The 17,799-nt window shown below is 45.3% G+C and overlaps 1 protein-coding gene across 5 annotated transcripts in view; it reads left to right on the top strand.

Moving 5' to 3' along the window:
* Nucleotides 1–17,799, top strand: part of KIAA1671 (KIAA1671 ortholog) — a 64,835-nt gene that overhangs the window by 44,612 nt on the left and 2,424 nt on the right. For 4 of the 5 annotated variants that reach the window (XR_005953073.1, XM_041410005.1, XM_041410007.1 and 1 more), the window contains 6 exons: nucleotides 10,530–10,648; nucleotides 14,727–14,979; nucleotides 16,468–16,642; nucleotides 16,829–16,956; nucleotides 17,150–17,283; nucleotides 17,447–17,529. Coding sequence is in view for 4 of the 5 variants with exons in the window: in XM_041410005.1 (XP_041265939.1) it covers nucleotides 10,530–10,648; nucleotides 14,727–14,979; nucleotides 16,468–16,642; nucleotides 16,829–16,956; nucleotides 17,150–17,283; nucleotides 17,447–17,525 (888 nt within the window). In the remaining variant the exon portion in view is untranslated. Of the gene's footprint in view, nucleotides 1–6,025; nucleotides 6,210–10,529; nucleotides 10,649–14,726; nucleotides 14,980–16,467; nucleotides 16,643–16,828; nucleotides 16,957–17,149; nucleotides 17,284–17,446; nucleotides 17,530–17,799 lie in introns of those variants that run through there. The other variant, XM_041410008.1, reaches the window with a different exon arrangement.

Consider the following 17,799-nt stretch of genomic DNA (forward strand, 5'->3'; position numbering starts at 1 on the left):
TCTAGTAAAAAATGCCTGAAGCTAAATTTGTAAGAAGAAGAGTGTTAAGTGCTGTCACTGTGCAGGCAATGTAAATGATAATTATTTCCTTCTTTTATTGAGAAATAGGTGTTTTTTTTCTCAGAGTGCTTCCTACTTTGTCATGCTGTAGTAGCAGGAGGGTCAATGTGACTTGTGAAGGCTGTGGTGTGGCAGAGGCAGGGTGCACTTCCTGGGAGCAATGGAAAGATGAAGAGCTCTTGGTTCTCCACACTTCTGTGCCAGACAGAGCCCTTTTCCATGGTCTCCAGGTTATATTCAGGATGGACTGTCTGTATTCCATGGCATGGCAGAGGGGTGAAGGAGAGGCTGGTTTCCTCAGGGCTGCAGCTGCCATGATCTTCCTGCCTGTTATTGACACCCCCAATTCTAGTTCTGGCACATCCTGCAAAGCAGCAAAGGTTTGGGGTGATAGGGAGTGAAAGGGAAGCAAATATTCTTTATTCTGGTGTTTATTTCATGGAAAGGAGCTCAAACCAGTGGTTTGAGTTGTACCTGAAACTGGTGATTTGAGCCCAGTGTTGGACCAGTGACTGTGGTTCAGTTGTGTGGAAAGGGGCCCCAAGCCTTGGTGCCAACATGTGGGTAAATCCAAACTCTCTGAAGTGGCTAAAATGTTTTGTTTTCTTTTTTTATTATTAAACAAAACAGTTACTCACTGTGAAGTGTAAACACAGGCAGCTCTGGCGGGGTTTGCTCAGGGAATGAGCGCAGGTGACGCTGCATTCCTTGGGCAGGTGTGGTGTTTGAATATGGCTCTTTCCACTGCTCTCTATCAGCACTGGGTAGAGCATTTCTGTCCCAGCTTGCTATCCATGTCCTGTTTGGACAGACTGGGAAAGAAAATAGTGTCAAGTAAGCACAAAAGAATGAAGAGAAAATATTTGGTAACCACTGTTACAGTGTTAGCATGGTGAAGTTCTCTTGGCTTTTTTTTTTAAGCTGGTGGTTTAGATTTATTGGGATCATCTGAATGAACAACTCGTGTAGAAGAAGGGTGAAAAATGGGAATGTGAAACCTGCAGAGGACAAATGTTCTGCTGTCCTACACAGCACTGCTTACGGAGCAGAAATCAGGAGACGTGGGGTGACCTTTTCACTTAAGTCACTGGTGACAGTGCTGGAGCTGCTGTTCTCTGTTTCAGCAGGAATTCTGCTTGTGCTTGGCTTTATGTGGGAATTTGGTTTCACTTGGGCTCAAACTTAAGCACTGAGCACTCCGAGAAGTTTGTGGTTGGTGCCATTGTGTCTATGGCAAACAACTGCTGAGTACAGACCTGGAGCTGGTGCTTTTTTACCTGATTGCAAGAGGGTCCTGTCTTAGTCCTTGGAACTACTGACATTGTGCTAGGAAAAAAACTATGGAATGAGTAAAAAGTGTGTAATTCATGTAAACTGACTTCTGTGCTGCTTTGGGGCTGTAGTGTAGAGCAGTCACTCAGGGCTGATGGAGTTTTTAAAGAAGGAGCAGCCGTGCCCATGAACTCCTGCCTGACACAGCCAGGGGCTTCCAGCTCCCTTCCCTGCTGCCACTGGTGGCTACTGGTGGAGAACTTGGCATCACACAAAGCACAGAAAGCTCTCCAAATTCAACTCAGGCAGCACAATTTAAGTCAGTGTGAGTAAACTTCTTCACCCTCACATCTGCGAATCCGTAGCTGAGCTTGCAGAAGTTTTTGCTTTGCAGTGAGACCTTTTAAATAGAAGCTGATTTTTCTTTCAGGTGTTTTGATGGAGTTAATTGTCCATTTTCATCTCATGTCATCAGCTTGGTGTCTTTGTAAGAGGAGCAGAGATACATGCATTAAACATGGCCTCAGATTTAATCAGGGTCTATCGGTCATGGTTCTATTCTAGGTGTGAGATCTGGTTTCACAGCCAGCACTGTTCTAGGTCTCGAGGTTTGTTGCCATACAATGAAACCAGGGCAAGCTGTTTGATTCCCTTGGCTCCACTTACACTGCTAAAAAAAGTCATGGAAAACCTCAGAGGTGTTTCACACAGAACAGGAAAGATGAATTCTGGGGCTGAGAGTGGTCGATGTGTTTTACCTAAATTGCTCTGATACGTGCTAAAAATAACACCTAGGTGCAGATAGGAGTGGTTTGCTTTTGGTGTACTGGGCAGTCAAAAAAAAAAGATGTTTTCATTCAAAATTCATCTGGCAGCATTACCATTACTTAGTTTGGACTCAGTTTTTAATTCCAAAATAAAGATGGAAGTGAAGTGATTTGTTTGATCCATGTGTCCCAGATGTGCTGGGAGGGCACTTGTCCTTTTGAGGGTTTTTGTTGCATCCTGCAGCCCTTTCCCTGCTAGAGGTTGAAATTCCCATCCTAGTTTTTATTAATCTTCCCAGATGTTTCATTCTAAGCTTGTACAGCTTTTTGCTGGGGAAAGCTGGTGGACCCTGCCTTCTCCCATCAAACAGGATCCCTTTCTGGAGCAGGGCAGGGTCCTGGTTTGAGTTCCTCACCTGCATTCACCTGGGACTGTGTCTCTGCTTATAAAAGAGCTTTGATCTGCAGTGCCTGTTATGCTGTACCCTAATCTATCTGCAAAAAGTTTATCCTTTGTGGTGAAAATCCTTCAACAAATGATTTGTAAAGAGAAATTACTACAAGTTGGCACTTTGATTCTGAACTTGGAATAGGTACAGGCCCTACGGTGAATAGTTGCTGAATTGTTCTGCCCTAATATTCACTGAGAACACAGTGAGTTGTTCTCAAAAATAATATTTTGGTACTATCAGTAAATGGCATTTTAATCTTTAAATTTAATCTTTAAATTCCCAGGGAGCTGTTAGGGTAGGGGGAAGCAAGTTTGCAGAAAGCAGGCTTTAAAAATGAGTTGTTTGTCTTGTTTGGGGCTGGGGGGAGGAGTGAAGCTGTTCAGTTTAATTAATGAAGATACAAGGGCCAGTGCTGAAACAGTTCCTGCTTTTTCATTCTTAATAACTTCTCTTTGGTTTAACAGGCCATGAACGTAGCTGGCAGATAAATCTGGGCCAGAAACCCATAGTGATGGGCATTTGGTGGCTGCCTTTGTTGTTCTCTCATTATTTTGGCAGGAATAATTATTTAAACGACTTTACTCTGTAATTTCACTTATGCTGACTGCAAGGAGCTGGGTTTTACCATGCTCTTAAACAAGAAGAAAATAGCATAAATAGACTTAGAGCTGATACTTCGTGCTCATCCACCTTGCTGCCTCTTTTTTTTTTTTTGTTTTAAGCTGTAAGTGGCAGCTTTCAGAATATATTGTATCATACAAAAACTTCTCTGAACGCAAGCCTTAGAATCAGAATCCCAGAAGAATTTGGGTTGAAAGAGGGCTTAAAATTACCCAGTCCCACTCCCTGCCATGGGCTGGGACACCTTGCAAGGCCAGGCTGGAAAAACCTGGGATACTGGACACTTCCAGGGATCCAGGGGCAGCCCCAGCTTCGCTGGGCACACAATGCCAAGGCCTCCCACCCTCACAACCTCCCTATCCTGGCAATCCATTTTTATTGAAACTGGTAATATTGTGAAAGTTTTGGGAAACACTCCTGGCGTTCACTGGGGGGTGACTGTGTGTGTGTTTTGACTGCTGGCTCCTAAAACATCTCCTGAGCTGTGTGTTGAAACCAGCGTGTTTGTTATTCACTTGTTGTCAGGAAATCCTATCACTTTCTCTACATCTTTAATTCCAGGCTTTAATCTAAGGAGAGCTTTTTTTTTCCCAGGAGTGTTTGTTTGAAGTTTAACTTGTGTCTCATGTGGAGAGACGTTAACTGTGTAGAAGAGCTGTGAAATGCAGCATTTGGAGTAGGAGGTGTTGATTTCAACTATGTAGCTTTTCAAAAAAAAGCAAATCTATCCCCTCCTTGGCATCCCAGAATGAAATTGCCTTGTTCTGGCTTGTGCCTCCTGCAGTGTTGAAGTCGAGGGATCCTGTTCCAGGTTTTATTAACTCTGATGGGTGTTACACGTGCCCTGGGGAGAGCCTGGATTCCCTCTCACTGCTCAGGATCTTCCTGACCCAGCCTCTGGCTCCTTCCTGCTGCCTTGGCTTTCTTAGGGGTTCATTCCTTATCAGCTTGGCTGCCTGAGGCTGAAAAGGAAATTTAATCTGATGATAGAGGAGAGGTTTTAAAGATGTTCCCAGCTAGTTCCTCTGCTGTGCCGTGGTGTTGTACACTCCCACCTCTCAGAGGAAGTGCTGTTGTGGCTCACTCAGCCCTAGCAGGGCTTATATTTAGAATTAGATTCTCGTCTGCTTTTTGCACATCGGGTCAAACTCTGCTCTATCTTCAGCCTTGTCCTGAACCACCTGACCTGTGTGTGCTCAGTGTTCACAGCCAGGCAGAGCAGCTCGATTTGCAGGGTAGAAAAAATGACAAACTCTCAAATGTCTTTGAAATCCTCTGTGGGATGAGGAGGATAACAGCACCAGGAGTCACTGCAGGAGCAGGGAGCTGATGTCAATGCTTGATTATATCCAGACCCCTGGCAAAACCAACTTCATCTGGTCACATTCTCTGCTGTGGCCAGAATCAATGCAGGGTAGACTTTGGGTCTCTCTTTGGTGCTGCAGCCTGTGCCAGGGCTTCACCACCCTCACAGGCAAGAATTTCTTCCTAATATCTGATCTTAACCTGCCCTGTGCCAGTTTAAAACCATTCCCCTCCACATCCTTATCCAAAGTCCTTCCCCAGCTCCCTTGGAGCTCCTTTAGTACCTGTGTAGTTTTTGCTGTGCCTTTCCAGGGAGAAAGGGTTGGGATTCAGTCCTGTGCATCAATGGGGAAGCAGTGAAAAGGGGGAGAATTAGACCAGTCACCCTCTAAAAACAACTCCTGTTTCGTAAGGGAAATGCTGTCAGGCTTTAGCATCAGGGATGTAATTGGTGGTTGGGTATCATATCCCTGTGGAAGAGGCAGGGAAAACTCAGATGGAAAGGCAGCTCAGGGTTGCATAGCAACAGGGAGGCTGTCGGGCCTGATGGCATTTATGAGATGCTTGGTACTGTGGGACTGGAACGTACTCCACTGCCCATGGGAGAGGGGAACATCCATTATTTAAAGGGTTTTTGAGCAGAGCAGTGGAGCTCCTTAGGATCTGAGAGAGCTGAATGTGCTGTGTGAGTGCTCACAGTCACATGGGGCACACGTGTGTTTCTCCAGGCACTGCTTGTGCATTCAGCAGCAGCAGCAGCTCCAGTTTTTCACATTAAACCAGCTTGTCCTGCCCAGCCCAGGATGCACCAGGGCCAGTGGGGTTGTGGAATGGTCTGGGTTAAAGCTCATCCCATTCCACCCCTGCCATGAGCAGGGACACCTTCCACTATCCCAGGCTGCTCCAAGCCCTGTCCAGCCTGCCCTGGGACACTTCCAGGGATCCAGGGGCAGCCACAGCTGCCCTGGGCAGGGAAGCATTTCTTCCTGACACAAATCTGAACCTGCTCTCTGTCAGTGGGATGCCATTCCCCCTTGTCCAAAGTCCTCCCCAGCTCTCTGGAGCCCCTTTAGATACTGCAAGGCCATAGTGAGGTATCTCTGGAGCCTTCTCTTCTCCAGGCTGAACAACTCCCAATTCTCAGCCTTTCCTTATGGGAGAGCTACCCCATCCCTCTAATCATCTTCACAGCCTCCTCTGGACTCACTCCAACACCTCCACGTCCTCCCTGTGGTGGGACCCCAGAGCTGGACACCCCACAGAGGGATGCTCCACCTGAGCAGACTCCACAGCCACTCACTGCCATCTCCTCACCTGCTGGCCACCTGGAGGTGGCTGTGTCAGGCTGGATGGATTAATATCCTTAATTCTGTCCCTGCTCTTGGGGCTGCTCTCCAGAGATGGGGCAGAGCTGTCCTGTTTGGGGCTGTTGTGCTGGCAGGGGTGCTGGGGAGGGCTGAGGAGCCTTCCCTCATGCTGGAAGTCTCGAACTCATCCCTGAGCTCAGCTGGGCAGTTCCTGGAACTCTTTATCTGGGGCTGCAGCAGGGAGGGTGGGGGCAGAAGGTGCTGCCTCGGCCTGGAGCATTCCCCTGGGCACTGACTCCATTCAGCAGTTAATTAAAGCACAGAGCTGGCTGATCTCACCAGTCTGAATCCCACCTGATTGCTGGGAATTAAGAGGAGCTGGAACCATGACTTACTCCTTATGGGCAGCATTCATTGGATGGATAGTAAGTACAGATGGAAATCCTGGGATCCTCTTCCCACTTGCTGTCTTGGCATTTGGGTACTTCCAAATTAAAATCCGTGGGCTGTGACCCATAAGCCCTCTTATTGTGGTGGGGTTTTCAGTGTTAGTTGGTTACAATCTCATATATTATGTTCTGATAATTCTGTTAGTGCTCCAAAATACATAATTCACCTCTTAGACCTTCGTATTCTTAGAGTAATTGTAGAATAATTTAGGTTATAAAGGACTTCTTGTGCTCATCAAGCCCAGCATCCCATTCAAAGCAGAGTCAATTACAAAATAATATCATAAATTATGAATAGGTGGAGGTCTATTGCTGTCTTCCAGGCATGCTGCAGGGGAACAGCTTGAATACTTTTTGGGATTTGTAAGAACTTGTGAGCTCTGCTAAAATGCAGTGTCACACTTAAGGGGCAATTTAACCACATTTCTTGCTTCTTGAATTAAAGTAAGGAGAGGAGAAAATGGGGGAAAAAAATAAAAAGCAGCCCTTTTCAAGAAATCAGCACCATTTTTTCTCTGAGTTGTATATTAACAAGGCAGATGGTCAAAACTTCCTTCCATTGTGCAGTTCCTCTTCATGCCCAACCCATGCCAGTGGAATTTAGCTCTGAACATTCACACTCAAGCTGTGGGCTGTCACTTTGGCTGGCTGATGTCTCGGGCTCCTTGGCAAACAAAGATATTTTTGAAACTGTCTGTGCAGCTTCTGACTCAGGAGATCTCTCAGAGCTGGTGCTCCTCCTGTGCCAGGTCTTCATTTCCCATCAGTGCAGGAGGGTTTTGCATGTAAATATCTGCATTGACCCAGAGTTAGAGGTAATTTTGGGGCTGGTGGGACCAATGTTGTGTGTGCATTGTTTTCAGGAACGGGAAATTGCAGGAGTAATCAGCCCTGGACTGTAGCCAAGCCCAGCTTAATTCCAAGGGAGGACTGAAAGAGGCATAATCATAATGGCTCATTTTAGAAGAACCAGAGGCAAAGCAGGACACAGCTCAGCTGCTTAATTTTATAGAAAAATCAAGTAGATTTTTTCCCTAGCTCCTGGTGTAAGAATTGGGAAGTTAAACATCAAAGCTTGGAGGCTTACAGCATTTGAAACCTGGATCAGGCATGGCTTTTATTCGATTTGGGAGATTTTTCTGTCATCATTAATTAGAAAAGTTCTAATTTGGGTTTATCTTGTGTGCTGAAAAGTCACCAGACCCTCTTTATTGCTTTTTTCCTTTGGAATGATTTGTTTTCCAGTTTCCTGAGTATTCTGTTTGTGGAGGAAACGTCTGTACCTTGCCTGGCTTTGTGTGTTGGCTGCCTTGAGTCTTTCAGGAGTGTGATGACAATAATAGAAAAAAGATCTTCAAAAGAAAAGCTAAAACTCTTCATTCTTGCTAATAATCACCTTCTGGCAAGGAAAATCTTCCCGGTTTGTTGTCACTTCCTTCCTCAGCACCCCCTCTCCTCTGAGCTGCTGCACAGGCTATAAATTGCTTTTCTGCACTGCTCTCGGTGCCCCCAGCCAACACCTCCTCCACCAGCCAAGGAGAGGATCAGCTCCTCTTCCCACTCCTTATTTTTCTGCTTGGTACCTAGAGAGCATTTATTTTTTCTAATTAATCATTTGGCACCTTAAAATGTATGCGTTGAAAGGGTCTGTCAAGGAAGGACACAATCGTTGTGAAATAGGCAGCTTCCTCCAGAAGCAAAATGAAATAATGATTCTGAATATAACAAAGTCTTTAGAACACAGAAAACTCTGTATTTCTTGGAGTTTGGAGTGTTTTATTCCTGACATTTAGACTTTGTTTGTTGTATTGAACTTTACTTCACAGTGCCTTCAGAAGCAGTAATTTTATTTCTTTTTCAGGCTTGTTTTGGGTTTAGCACACAGAAACAACTCTGCTAATGGTGTCATTCTGGGCAGCAGTGTAAAATGTTGTTAGGTATTACCGAGCCTTCACAGGGGTGGTGTCTTTGCATCTAAACTTGACTCCTGTGGCTGCTGAGCTGTTGTTATCTGGGCTGTCCACACCTCTCCTGCACGGCCCCCACAGCCCCGATAACTCACACTGTGTAAACAAGGGCTCCCCACTGCAGCACGACAAAAGCTGCTCCTCTGCTCCTCCTGTTCCTGCTTCTAAGCTTTTTAGTCTAATTTCTAGTAGAAACAGCATGAGTGGTTGCAAATAAAAAGGTGTCGTGTGTAGAGGTAATGGTCTTTAGTTGTAACCAGTTGAAAACACTGTACAAATTGATTATAAGGATAGGGTAACTCTTGATGTGGGATTGGCATTGGAAAAAATTCATAATAAGCATCAAGGTGGAAAATAATCCCCTGAATGAGCCTGGACAGTTGGGAGGGAAGTGAGAAGAGCCACTGGTATTTGTTAGTGCCTTTCCTAGAAGGGCAGCCACCGGCCAAAGGTACCATGGGCACTGGGTGAGAGCTGAGCCCAGGAGTCCCTGGAGCAAATCATGGGATTGGGAAGCTGCAGAGGGAATTTATGGAAGGCAAAACATACAGCCAAGCCAAGCAGAAGGAAATGCCCTGTGGTTTCTAGGAAATACCAGACTGTCTCCCGTGTTGGAAGCAGCGTGTGCCTGGCTCGCATTTGGAATCTTGTACCTGGCATGGAGTGGGAAATGTAAGAGCTCAACTCGCCTCCAGGCATTCATGTACTTATCTCTATTTAGATATCTATGTAGGATAGGTTGGACTCCATCTTCTTGAGGGTTTTTTCCAACCTTAAGATCCTATGATTATATAAAGTGCAAGAACCAGTGAATTCTGGGGCTGCAGGAACATCTGGAGTATGAAAAGCAGGAAATGTCTGTTCCATGTAACTCACAAACCAAGCCTGTTTGACAGAATTTAACTTGGTCTTTAACTTTGAGGTGCATGGTGATAGTTGCAGTAAATGGTGGAGCCTTTTATATTTTCTTTGCTTGGTGACAGTTGCAGTAAATGGTGGAGCCTTTTGTTTTAATGCAAAGAAAATACACAAACTCTTGTCAGCAGCAAAGAGCATGACTTAAGTGGCTGTAGCCACTGGGAAATAAGAACTGATTATGAGACCTGGAAGTGTTGTGGGACTTCTTCAGTAGCCAGGTGTCAGCACTGCTGAATTATTCTTAATGGTTTCATAGTCTTAAGGCAGCATTCTTTAGGTGTACAAAATTAAGGAAACAAATAAACATGCAATCTCTCCTTTTTTCCCCCAATAATATGAAGGAATTCTGCATATTAAATATGGGATTTCTTAATTACTGTTTCTTTGTGTGAGCTGCCTGAAGAGAAAGAGTTGTTCTAGTCCCAGCAATATGTTGTGCTCAGTGGGTCAGAGGCAGGGGGTACTTACAAAGAGAGAAAAATCCTTGGATTTTTCCAAGGGCAGGTGGAAAACCATGTAATTTGCTGTCAGATAAAATCTTGATAAGCAAAACTGATCTGGAGCTGAAAGCCATGTTTGTATTTTTTCAGGGTAATGAAGGTGAAAGAGACCAACAGTTAATTATCTGCTCCCAGCATAGAATTTCAGGAACTCTTGAAGCTCCCTGAATAACTCTGCACAACTGCTGGGCTGGGTTGACATTGGTGCGCTGCAAATCTGGGGTGCCAGCACTGACCCACTTCTCTCCCTGGAAAGCTTAGGGCCTGGGATCCACTCATTCCTTCTTAGGAAAGCAGCAGATCACGGAATAAAAACAGTCAGGAAAGGAGAGGTCAGAGTAAAACAAAGCAAACCCACCGTGGTTTGTCCTGTGTTGGGTTTGGATGTTACATCCGTTTGTAGAGAGCTTTTTGTGTCTGGCCCTGTGCTTATTTATTTATTTATGTATTTGTGCATTTTATTTTGAATGTCTTCCAAGGAAAGCTTGGGGGAAAAAAATGGATCATTTTATTAAATGCAGGAAAGGAGCAGTGGAGTTGATGTTTGCCTGCTGTGCTTGAGGGGATGAAATATCATTCCCAGCACAATTCCTTGTGCTTGCATAGGTGCTTTGAGAAGCTCTGTGCAACTTGAGATAAGAACAATATTAAAGCAGCATGGAGTTCCTGAAACCAGGGAGTCAGCTCCAACCTCTGGAATCCTTTATTTGCCCAGGAAAACAATTATTGTAATTATTGTACAGAGAATTACTGTACAGAGAATTGTCGCTCCGACTTCACAGCAGTTCTTCGTGTTTAAGTTCATTCCCAGTCGGCCGAGTTTAATTGTCAGATTCCAACCCATTATTGCCAGTAAAACCTGTTAATCCCTCAGCCAGGGGCTGGAGCACTGACTGAAGGTGTTTTTGCAGGACCAGCTGAGGCAATGCTTCTCCAGGCAGCCGCCGGGGGCGAAGGACACGGACACGCTGGTGCAGGAGCCCGACAGCCAGTACGGCACCTGGAACGAGCAGCGGCACAGCGGCGACAGGTGAGGCTCTCCTCAGCTCAGGGAGCAGGGGAATGCTGCAATCCCACCATCCCAGAATGATTTCATGCTGGAATGGCCTTAAAGATCTTCTGATTCCAACCCTTGGGTGTGGGACACCTTCTGCTGGAGCAGGTTGCTCCAAGCCCTGTTCTTAGACACTCCTGTTGGTGAACTGCAATGATTAAGTTAAAATCACATACACAAATTTATACATATAACAACATCTCTTGCTTGCAAAGTTTAATGAGATTTCTTTCTCCAGTAAACCTGTTTAATTTAATCTTCTTGCAATCTAAGTCTAATTTTCAAAGTTCTGTTTGCTTTTGCCAAAGCATCCTGTTATCAAATCTCTTATGTTAACCAAGTCCAAAGTCCATCATCTGTCTTGTGTCCCCCAACATTCTAACACACTTCATTTGTTTTCTTTGTTTTTAAGTCTGATTTTGTGTCATTGCCTTTGCTTTAACAATACTACCAGGTGGGCTGAATGGCAAAATCCCTCTGGAACAGCAGAGTGGCAGAACCACTCTGGAGCAGGAACTCTGGGCCTCAGGTGGGGTGACACAGTGTGCATCTCTCCATGCCCACATCTCAGACTCTCAAGTGTTTTATTGGTGGTGAAGTGGAGGATGAAATGGAATATCAGCTGAGCGAAACTGATATTGAGTATTGCTGATGCTTTTCTGTTCTTAGAATGACTTAATGAAATAAACCTAGAGCAGCAAAGTGTGAGGTTTTTTATAGTTCACACCTGTTGTGTAAATTGCAGCTTGATCTACCCTGAACTTGTATCATGTCTGCTCAGTGTGGTATGAAAATAGCATTTTATCTGGTTTTTAATGCTATACTTGTTGGGATCTTACAGCAGACATTAATGTCAATTACGTTTGGTTTGTTCTGCACTTGAGAACAGTGTGCTATGAATATTTTTATTGCTTGTGAAATCAGGGTAAGGACCAGCTTGAGGTTCAGCAGCTGAGTGAGTGCCAACAGTGACAGCCAGGCTGCTGTAAAATTAACTTGGATTCCAGGATGGTACAGACATTTCTGAGATCAGTTTCTTAACAAAGGTGCTTGTCTCAGCTTCACAGCAGACAGCACTGGAGAGTTATTTCAATCCATCCATCCTGATTAGAACAGCTCCACCTAAACATTCTGGTTCACTGAAGGACTGGACTCAATCCCATGTGCTGGAATTTTGTTTGCACTGCAAGAAGTGTTTAGATTTTGCCTTTTTTACAGCATCATGGTGACAGTGTAGAGGCTCTTCATCACTTTGCCACCCCATTGCTCTGCTTTATTTTGACTTACAGCTCATTGCAGGAGAATTACTGCTGTATTAATTCAGGCACTTGAAGAGAAATGAGATTAATGTACTTTTAAATAATGGAAGTCTTCCTGGAATGTATTGAACGTGCATTCTGTCTGCAGTTTATTTTGGATGAAGTCCCTGCCAGGAGCAGTGCAGATGTTCTCTCACGTTGCTGTGGGTGCTCTGAGCAGGGCTCTGCCTTTGGTGCCTCCTCCTCACCCCAGCTGGGGACAGGAACTCGCAGGAGATGTTGCTGGTTCAGTTTTCCTGTTTGGCCTGGCTGAGTTCCCTCGGAGCGTTTCCGCTGCCAGCCCCGCGGTGTGACATCCCGCGGGGACCAAACGGTGTCACAGCCTCCTGCTGTGCTGGGGGAACCTCCAGTCTGGGGCATTTCCACTATTGCAGCCACGGAGGGATTATTTTAGGAGTGTTCCATTAGAGCTTCTGTGAATGACCTCATCTTCATGGAATCACAGAGTCCTTAAGGTTGGGAAAAAACTCCTAGATGAAAGAGTCCAGCCTTCACCTGAATCCCACTTAATGGTGCCCATTAAACCAAGCAGTGCCACCTCTGCTTGGCATTTGAACACTTCCAGGGGTGGTGGCTCCACTGCTTCTCCGGGAGAGGAAGGGAATTTTCAAGTCAAAAGCCATGATCATGCCACTTCATGGCAACAGGATGAACATGGTGCTTTTCCTAGATGAGCTTTTGGAAGGTGAAGGAAGGAGTATTTTCTTCTAGAACTGAGTCACTGCTGGAATTAGCATGAGGAGCTCCTCTGGTCTGGTTCCAGTGGGCTTTGGCCAGTAACTCCTTGGGAAACCATGAAACCATCTCCTCCAATTTGGAGGCGTCAATTGGATTTTTCTTAGTGGACAGAGATGAAACCATCTCCTCCAATTTGGAGGCGTCAATTGGATTTTTCTTAGTTTATCTGAAAGATTTTATTTTAGTTTTTCTCAAGTGATTGAATAAGCTTTTCCAAGTTGGCACTGTAAAAAACTCTTTTAGGTTAGAACAATCTTCATAAGGAAAATTACTGTTTTTTACAGGAAAGGTTTTAGATGGTGGAGCCATACAGCTCTGACTCCTCATTTCACAGGCTGAAGCAACACCTTTTTATGGCCTCTATACTCTGTCTTGCTAAAACTAATTACATTTAATTGCAGTTGAAAGTGAGGATAGCTGTCAGTTTATTGTTCATTGTGATAACCATCCTGCTGGGTTTATGTGCTCCACGTGAGGGATGATTTCTCAGAGAAGTGTCTCTAAATGTACCTGTGGAGCATCAGGGGCAGCTCATGGATATGCTCACAAACCCTGAAATCCTAATTAAGTAATAGAAAGAGGTGCATGATATATCTCAGTAATGAGAACTGGAAATATGTTTTCAGTTTAATTTTTCTGAAGGGAATTTCCCCCCTAATTTGCTGTTCACTGAAAAGAATCCACTGCACATAACTGGGTTTGAACTCCAGGTATCCCTCCCACATTTGGGAATGAGCTGTGCCATAGGGGTTGGTGTATGGGGCTGTAATTGTGCAGAAACTCCAAAGGAAATTCCATTGGGAAGGTCTGGCAATGAGGAACCACCAATCAGTGCTAATTTAGCTGGATTTCTATCACATCTTGCTCTCACATATTTCTGTTTTAAAAACCACAGTGAATTGTATCAGACGTAGCAGGGAAGAGATTGTTTGCAAATCCAACAGGATCCTTTCAACACACACTGTAATTTCCATGAAAGGTCCTGCAGATTGTCCCTCCTCTCTCCATTCTTCCATATTGCAGTGGCTCTAAAGCTGCAGATACCAAATGTCATTTGAAACAAAAACCCCAGACAAAAACTTTCCCCCAGAGCTCATTAGTGCCATTCTTAATTAACCTGGGGCCCACTGGTGAGGGAGGGAAGCAGCATTCCCTCTGCTTGTGTGTTGGAAACCCTCTGGGCAGTGTCTGCTCTGCCAGACTGGACATTGTACCATGTGCTGGCACTGGTGGAATGCTGTTATCCAGCAGTAAACTCCTGAATGGTTTTCTCCTGAGATTGCTGTACCAAATACTAAGGTTTATTGCTTAAAAGATGTGCATATATTGATATATACATGGGGTTTTTAGGTTTAGGACAGTTTTCCTAGATATGTGCCCAAGAAGTGCTGTTTAGTGGCAAAAGGCTTCTATCAAGAGGAGACAAAAAAAAAAATCAGAACTAAATCCTTTAGGATTTGGTTTTTTTCAAACTTTTTTTCTTTTCAAACTGGGAGTTAGAAGCAAGACAGCCCAATTTTTACTGACAGTAAAGTCGTCCTGTTTCAAGGAATACTCCAGCCTTTGTGACAAAGGCAGACAACTGTGTCCAGCTTTGAGTCCTGGCCCTGCAGCTCATTCCTGTCAGTCTAGGCCACGGGAGGAATTCCAGGAATACACTGGGAGCATCCCAGCACTGGGGAGCAGGTGCTGCTGCCCTCCTTTGTGAGGCTCCAGAAGCTCTGCCCATGGAGCCCTGCCTTAGGCTGCCACCTGGTGCCCAGCTCTCTTCAGCTCCAGCATTCCTGAAGGAAAAAATCCTCTGGCTTGGTGGGATCCACCCCAATCCCCAACACACTGCGAATCCAAGGGGTGAGGGCTGTGCCAGTGGAAATGATCCACACCCTGCTGCTGGTACTCACACTTTCTGTTCCCTGCTGACCACGTGTGATCCAGCCTGGCCTTGCAGGTCTCTGTTTGCCCTGAACTCTCACAGATTCCATTTGCTCCATTTGCAGCTTTGTGGGAGAATCTCCTTCCCTGGACAATGAGGTGGTGTCGGGGCGGAAGCAGCCCGCGGGCAGCCACCCGTCCTCGCTGTCCTCACAGACAGAGCCTCCCTCCCTGCCTGAGCACCATGACTTCTCCAAAGAGCAAAGGAGCACCAGCCTGGACCGTTCCAGCACGGACATGGACTCCACTGATGGCACTGATGTGCCTCCTCCAGGGGACACGCTCCCTGAGGACAAGAGTTATTTCTCCTTCATTGATGTAAGTTGCCGTCGTGTGTTCCCTCACTTTAGCCCTCCCCAGTTCCTTCTGGAAACTTTGCAACCAGTTTTGCCCTGCTTTTCCCACACTGAATTTTGCCAGATGTTTTCCTGCCTGAAAAGTTTAGGATCAAAACTACAGAGTTCTTCTAAGTCTCTGTAGTGTTTAGGTTCTGAGAGATTCCATAAAGCTGCTGGCCTTGGATAATCAGTCGTGGAATCCCAGACTGGTTTGGGTTGGAAGGGATCTTAAAGCTCATTTATTTCCACCCTTGCCATGGGCAGGGATACTTTCCCCTAGACCAGATTTTCTCCAAACCCCATCCAACCTGGCCTTGGACACTTCCAGGGATGAATATTGGAAGCACAATTAAATAACACAAACAGCCAGTGACTGCTGTGCTATCAACCATGCAGATTTAAGGCTGTAAAAGCCTTAACTAATATTTTTCTTATTTACAATTGGTTTCTTTCCACAGTAGCTCACAGTTACATTTCAAAGGATTTTTTTTTTTTTAATTGAATAATCTTGCATTTGATGTAAGACCAGGAGTTTCTGGCCATACACAGTTAATGAGGTCCAGTGCTGAAAGAAGTGTGTTTAGTTTGGAAAAGCCCTCTAAGATCATTGAGTCCAACTGTTCCCCCAGCACTGCCAAGGCCACCACCACCATGTCCCCACATGCCACATCCACACAGTGTTTGACGGTGTTTTAACACTTCCAGAAGATTTTGTTTTGTCCCTGGGCTACTAACGATGTCTCTGTAAAACATTAATAGCTCTAAGTTCAGCTGGCAAATGCTGTGTGATAAGTAGTTTATTCCTGACCTGAAATCTTTTGAAAAAAGGAGCAAACCCACATCTTCTGGAGAAGGGGAGGCTCAGGGATATTTGATGGTTACAGGCAAACCTGTAAAAGCACATTGCTTTAAGCAAGGAAATAAATTACAGCTCCTTACTTTGCTCTGTAAATGTTCCTGCTGGTTGGATGCATTGGAAATGACTGATTACAGAAGGTTTCTGAATGCTGGGGCACTAAACTTGGAGTGTCCTTGTTGCTGGTGGGTGGCTTTGAGTGTTTGTGGCTGGCAGGAAAGCTGCAGCTCTGCTCTCCAAGGGAATTTTGTGTAGTTGTTCTTTTTAGACCCCCATCTCAGGATTTGCCTTCAGCTACTACCAGCTAGCAAGGCCTGTATTCATAAAACACTCCAGGAACTAAACTCCTGATTATTGCAGTTATTTTTTATATTAATTTAGTCCAAATTACTCATGTAATTCAGGTGTCCACAGCCTAGGGAGGTCAAAGGATTACACCCAGTTAGCCACAAGGTACCATGTCCTCATCGCACACTCTCTTTAATAAGATTTTAAGTGACAGCAATAATAATAATCAGACAAATATCCATTTTAATGAGTGAATGCAATCAAGTGGGTTGGGATTTCACTGTGGAGGAGCTGGGGCTCATTCCCAGGTGTGTGTTTCTGCAGCACACAGCTGTCCTGGACTCCAGTGCTCTGAAGACTCGGGTGCAGCTGAGCAAGAAGCGCCGGTGCCGGGCGCCCGCGTCGCACTCGCTGCGCAGGAGCAGAGGGCTGGACATGGAGAACAGGTTTTCCTTGACAGAAGAATCAGATAATGGCTGGATGTTCAAAGATTCCACAGGTAACCCCTCAGTTATGATGGAATAATTGGTTGTGGTCAGCCTTGGGTGCAAGGGCAGGAGTTGGTAAAAGGTGCTTTTTAAATACTGCCCTTCATTCCTGCAGGAAGAGATGTTGAACAAGGCAGGGATGAAAAGCCAGCTCATGGTTTCCCCCTCTGCTTTTTTTTTTTTTAACAATTAATTAGAAGAGAAGAAAACTATGCAACAGGAAGATTCTGAGGAGGAAGACAGGATCCAGCACACTCCGAGGTCATCTTCTGTGCAAGCCCAGAGACTGCCCGTGTTCCCAGGGATGGATCACTCTGTTCTCAAGGTGAGCTCAGGCAGAGCCCACTAGGTGGGAGATAAACCAATTCAGTACCTGTAGGTGCTTTATAAGGAATTCCCTCACTCATTTCAGGACAATTTTTTGTTTTTATAAATCTGGAGTGATCCATTCTACATTCCAAAAAAAAAAAAAAATCCTGGATGCTGGCTTAAAAGGCTTTATTTATTTTTATATTTAGGCCCAGCTGCGGAAAAGACAGGAGTCTGAGAGCACTGGTGACATGGGCTCTGCTCAGCTCTTCAAATCCCCCAAAGCACAGCTCGGCACTCCCGGCAGCAGAGTGCTGCCCTCCAGTGTGGAAAAGGAGGACAGGTGAGAGAATCCCAGCGTCGGGAAAAGGCTCATGCTCTTCTTGGTGGAAGGAAAAAATGATGCAACAAGCTGGACATTCCTTTTTTGTTGTTGTTGTTTCTGGCAGGAGTTTTCATAGTGAAAGAATAAAGAGTTGTTTGTTTGGTTTTTTTTTATATCATAGGTCAGAAGAAAAGTCTCCTCAGTGGCTGAAGGAGCTGAAATCAAAGAAGAGACAGAGCCATTATGAGAATCAGGTTTGAAAAGGTACTTGTGTGGGAAGTGGGGCTTGGGTGGGTGCAGGTGTGCAGTGACAAACTCACATTTCCTTTGATGTGTTGGTGTCACCACTGTGGCCCCACCAGCACTGCTCTGTGCACCAGGGCTGTCAGGGACTGGTGCCCCTCCACCCCCAGTCACAGTTCCACTGATCCTCTGCACATCATTTGATTTCCATAACCCTCCTCTCTTGGGATTTCCCAAAGTTTGAAAACTTTGTGTGGTTTCAGCACAATTCTGGGTGGCTCTTGAGCATTT

The sequence above is a fragment of the Onychostruthus taczanowskii genome, unplaced genomic scaffold (assembly GCF_017590055.1).
Source record: "Onychostruthus taczanowskii isolate IOZ18803 unplaced genomic scaffold, ASM1759005v1 scaffold32, whole genome shotgun sequence".
In the NCBI taxonomy this organism is placed as follows: domain Eukaryota; kingdom Metazoa; phylum Chordata; class Aves; order Passeriformes; family Passeridae; genus Onychostruthus; species Onychostruthus taczanowskii.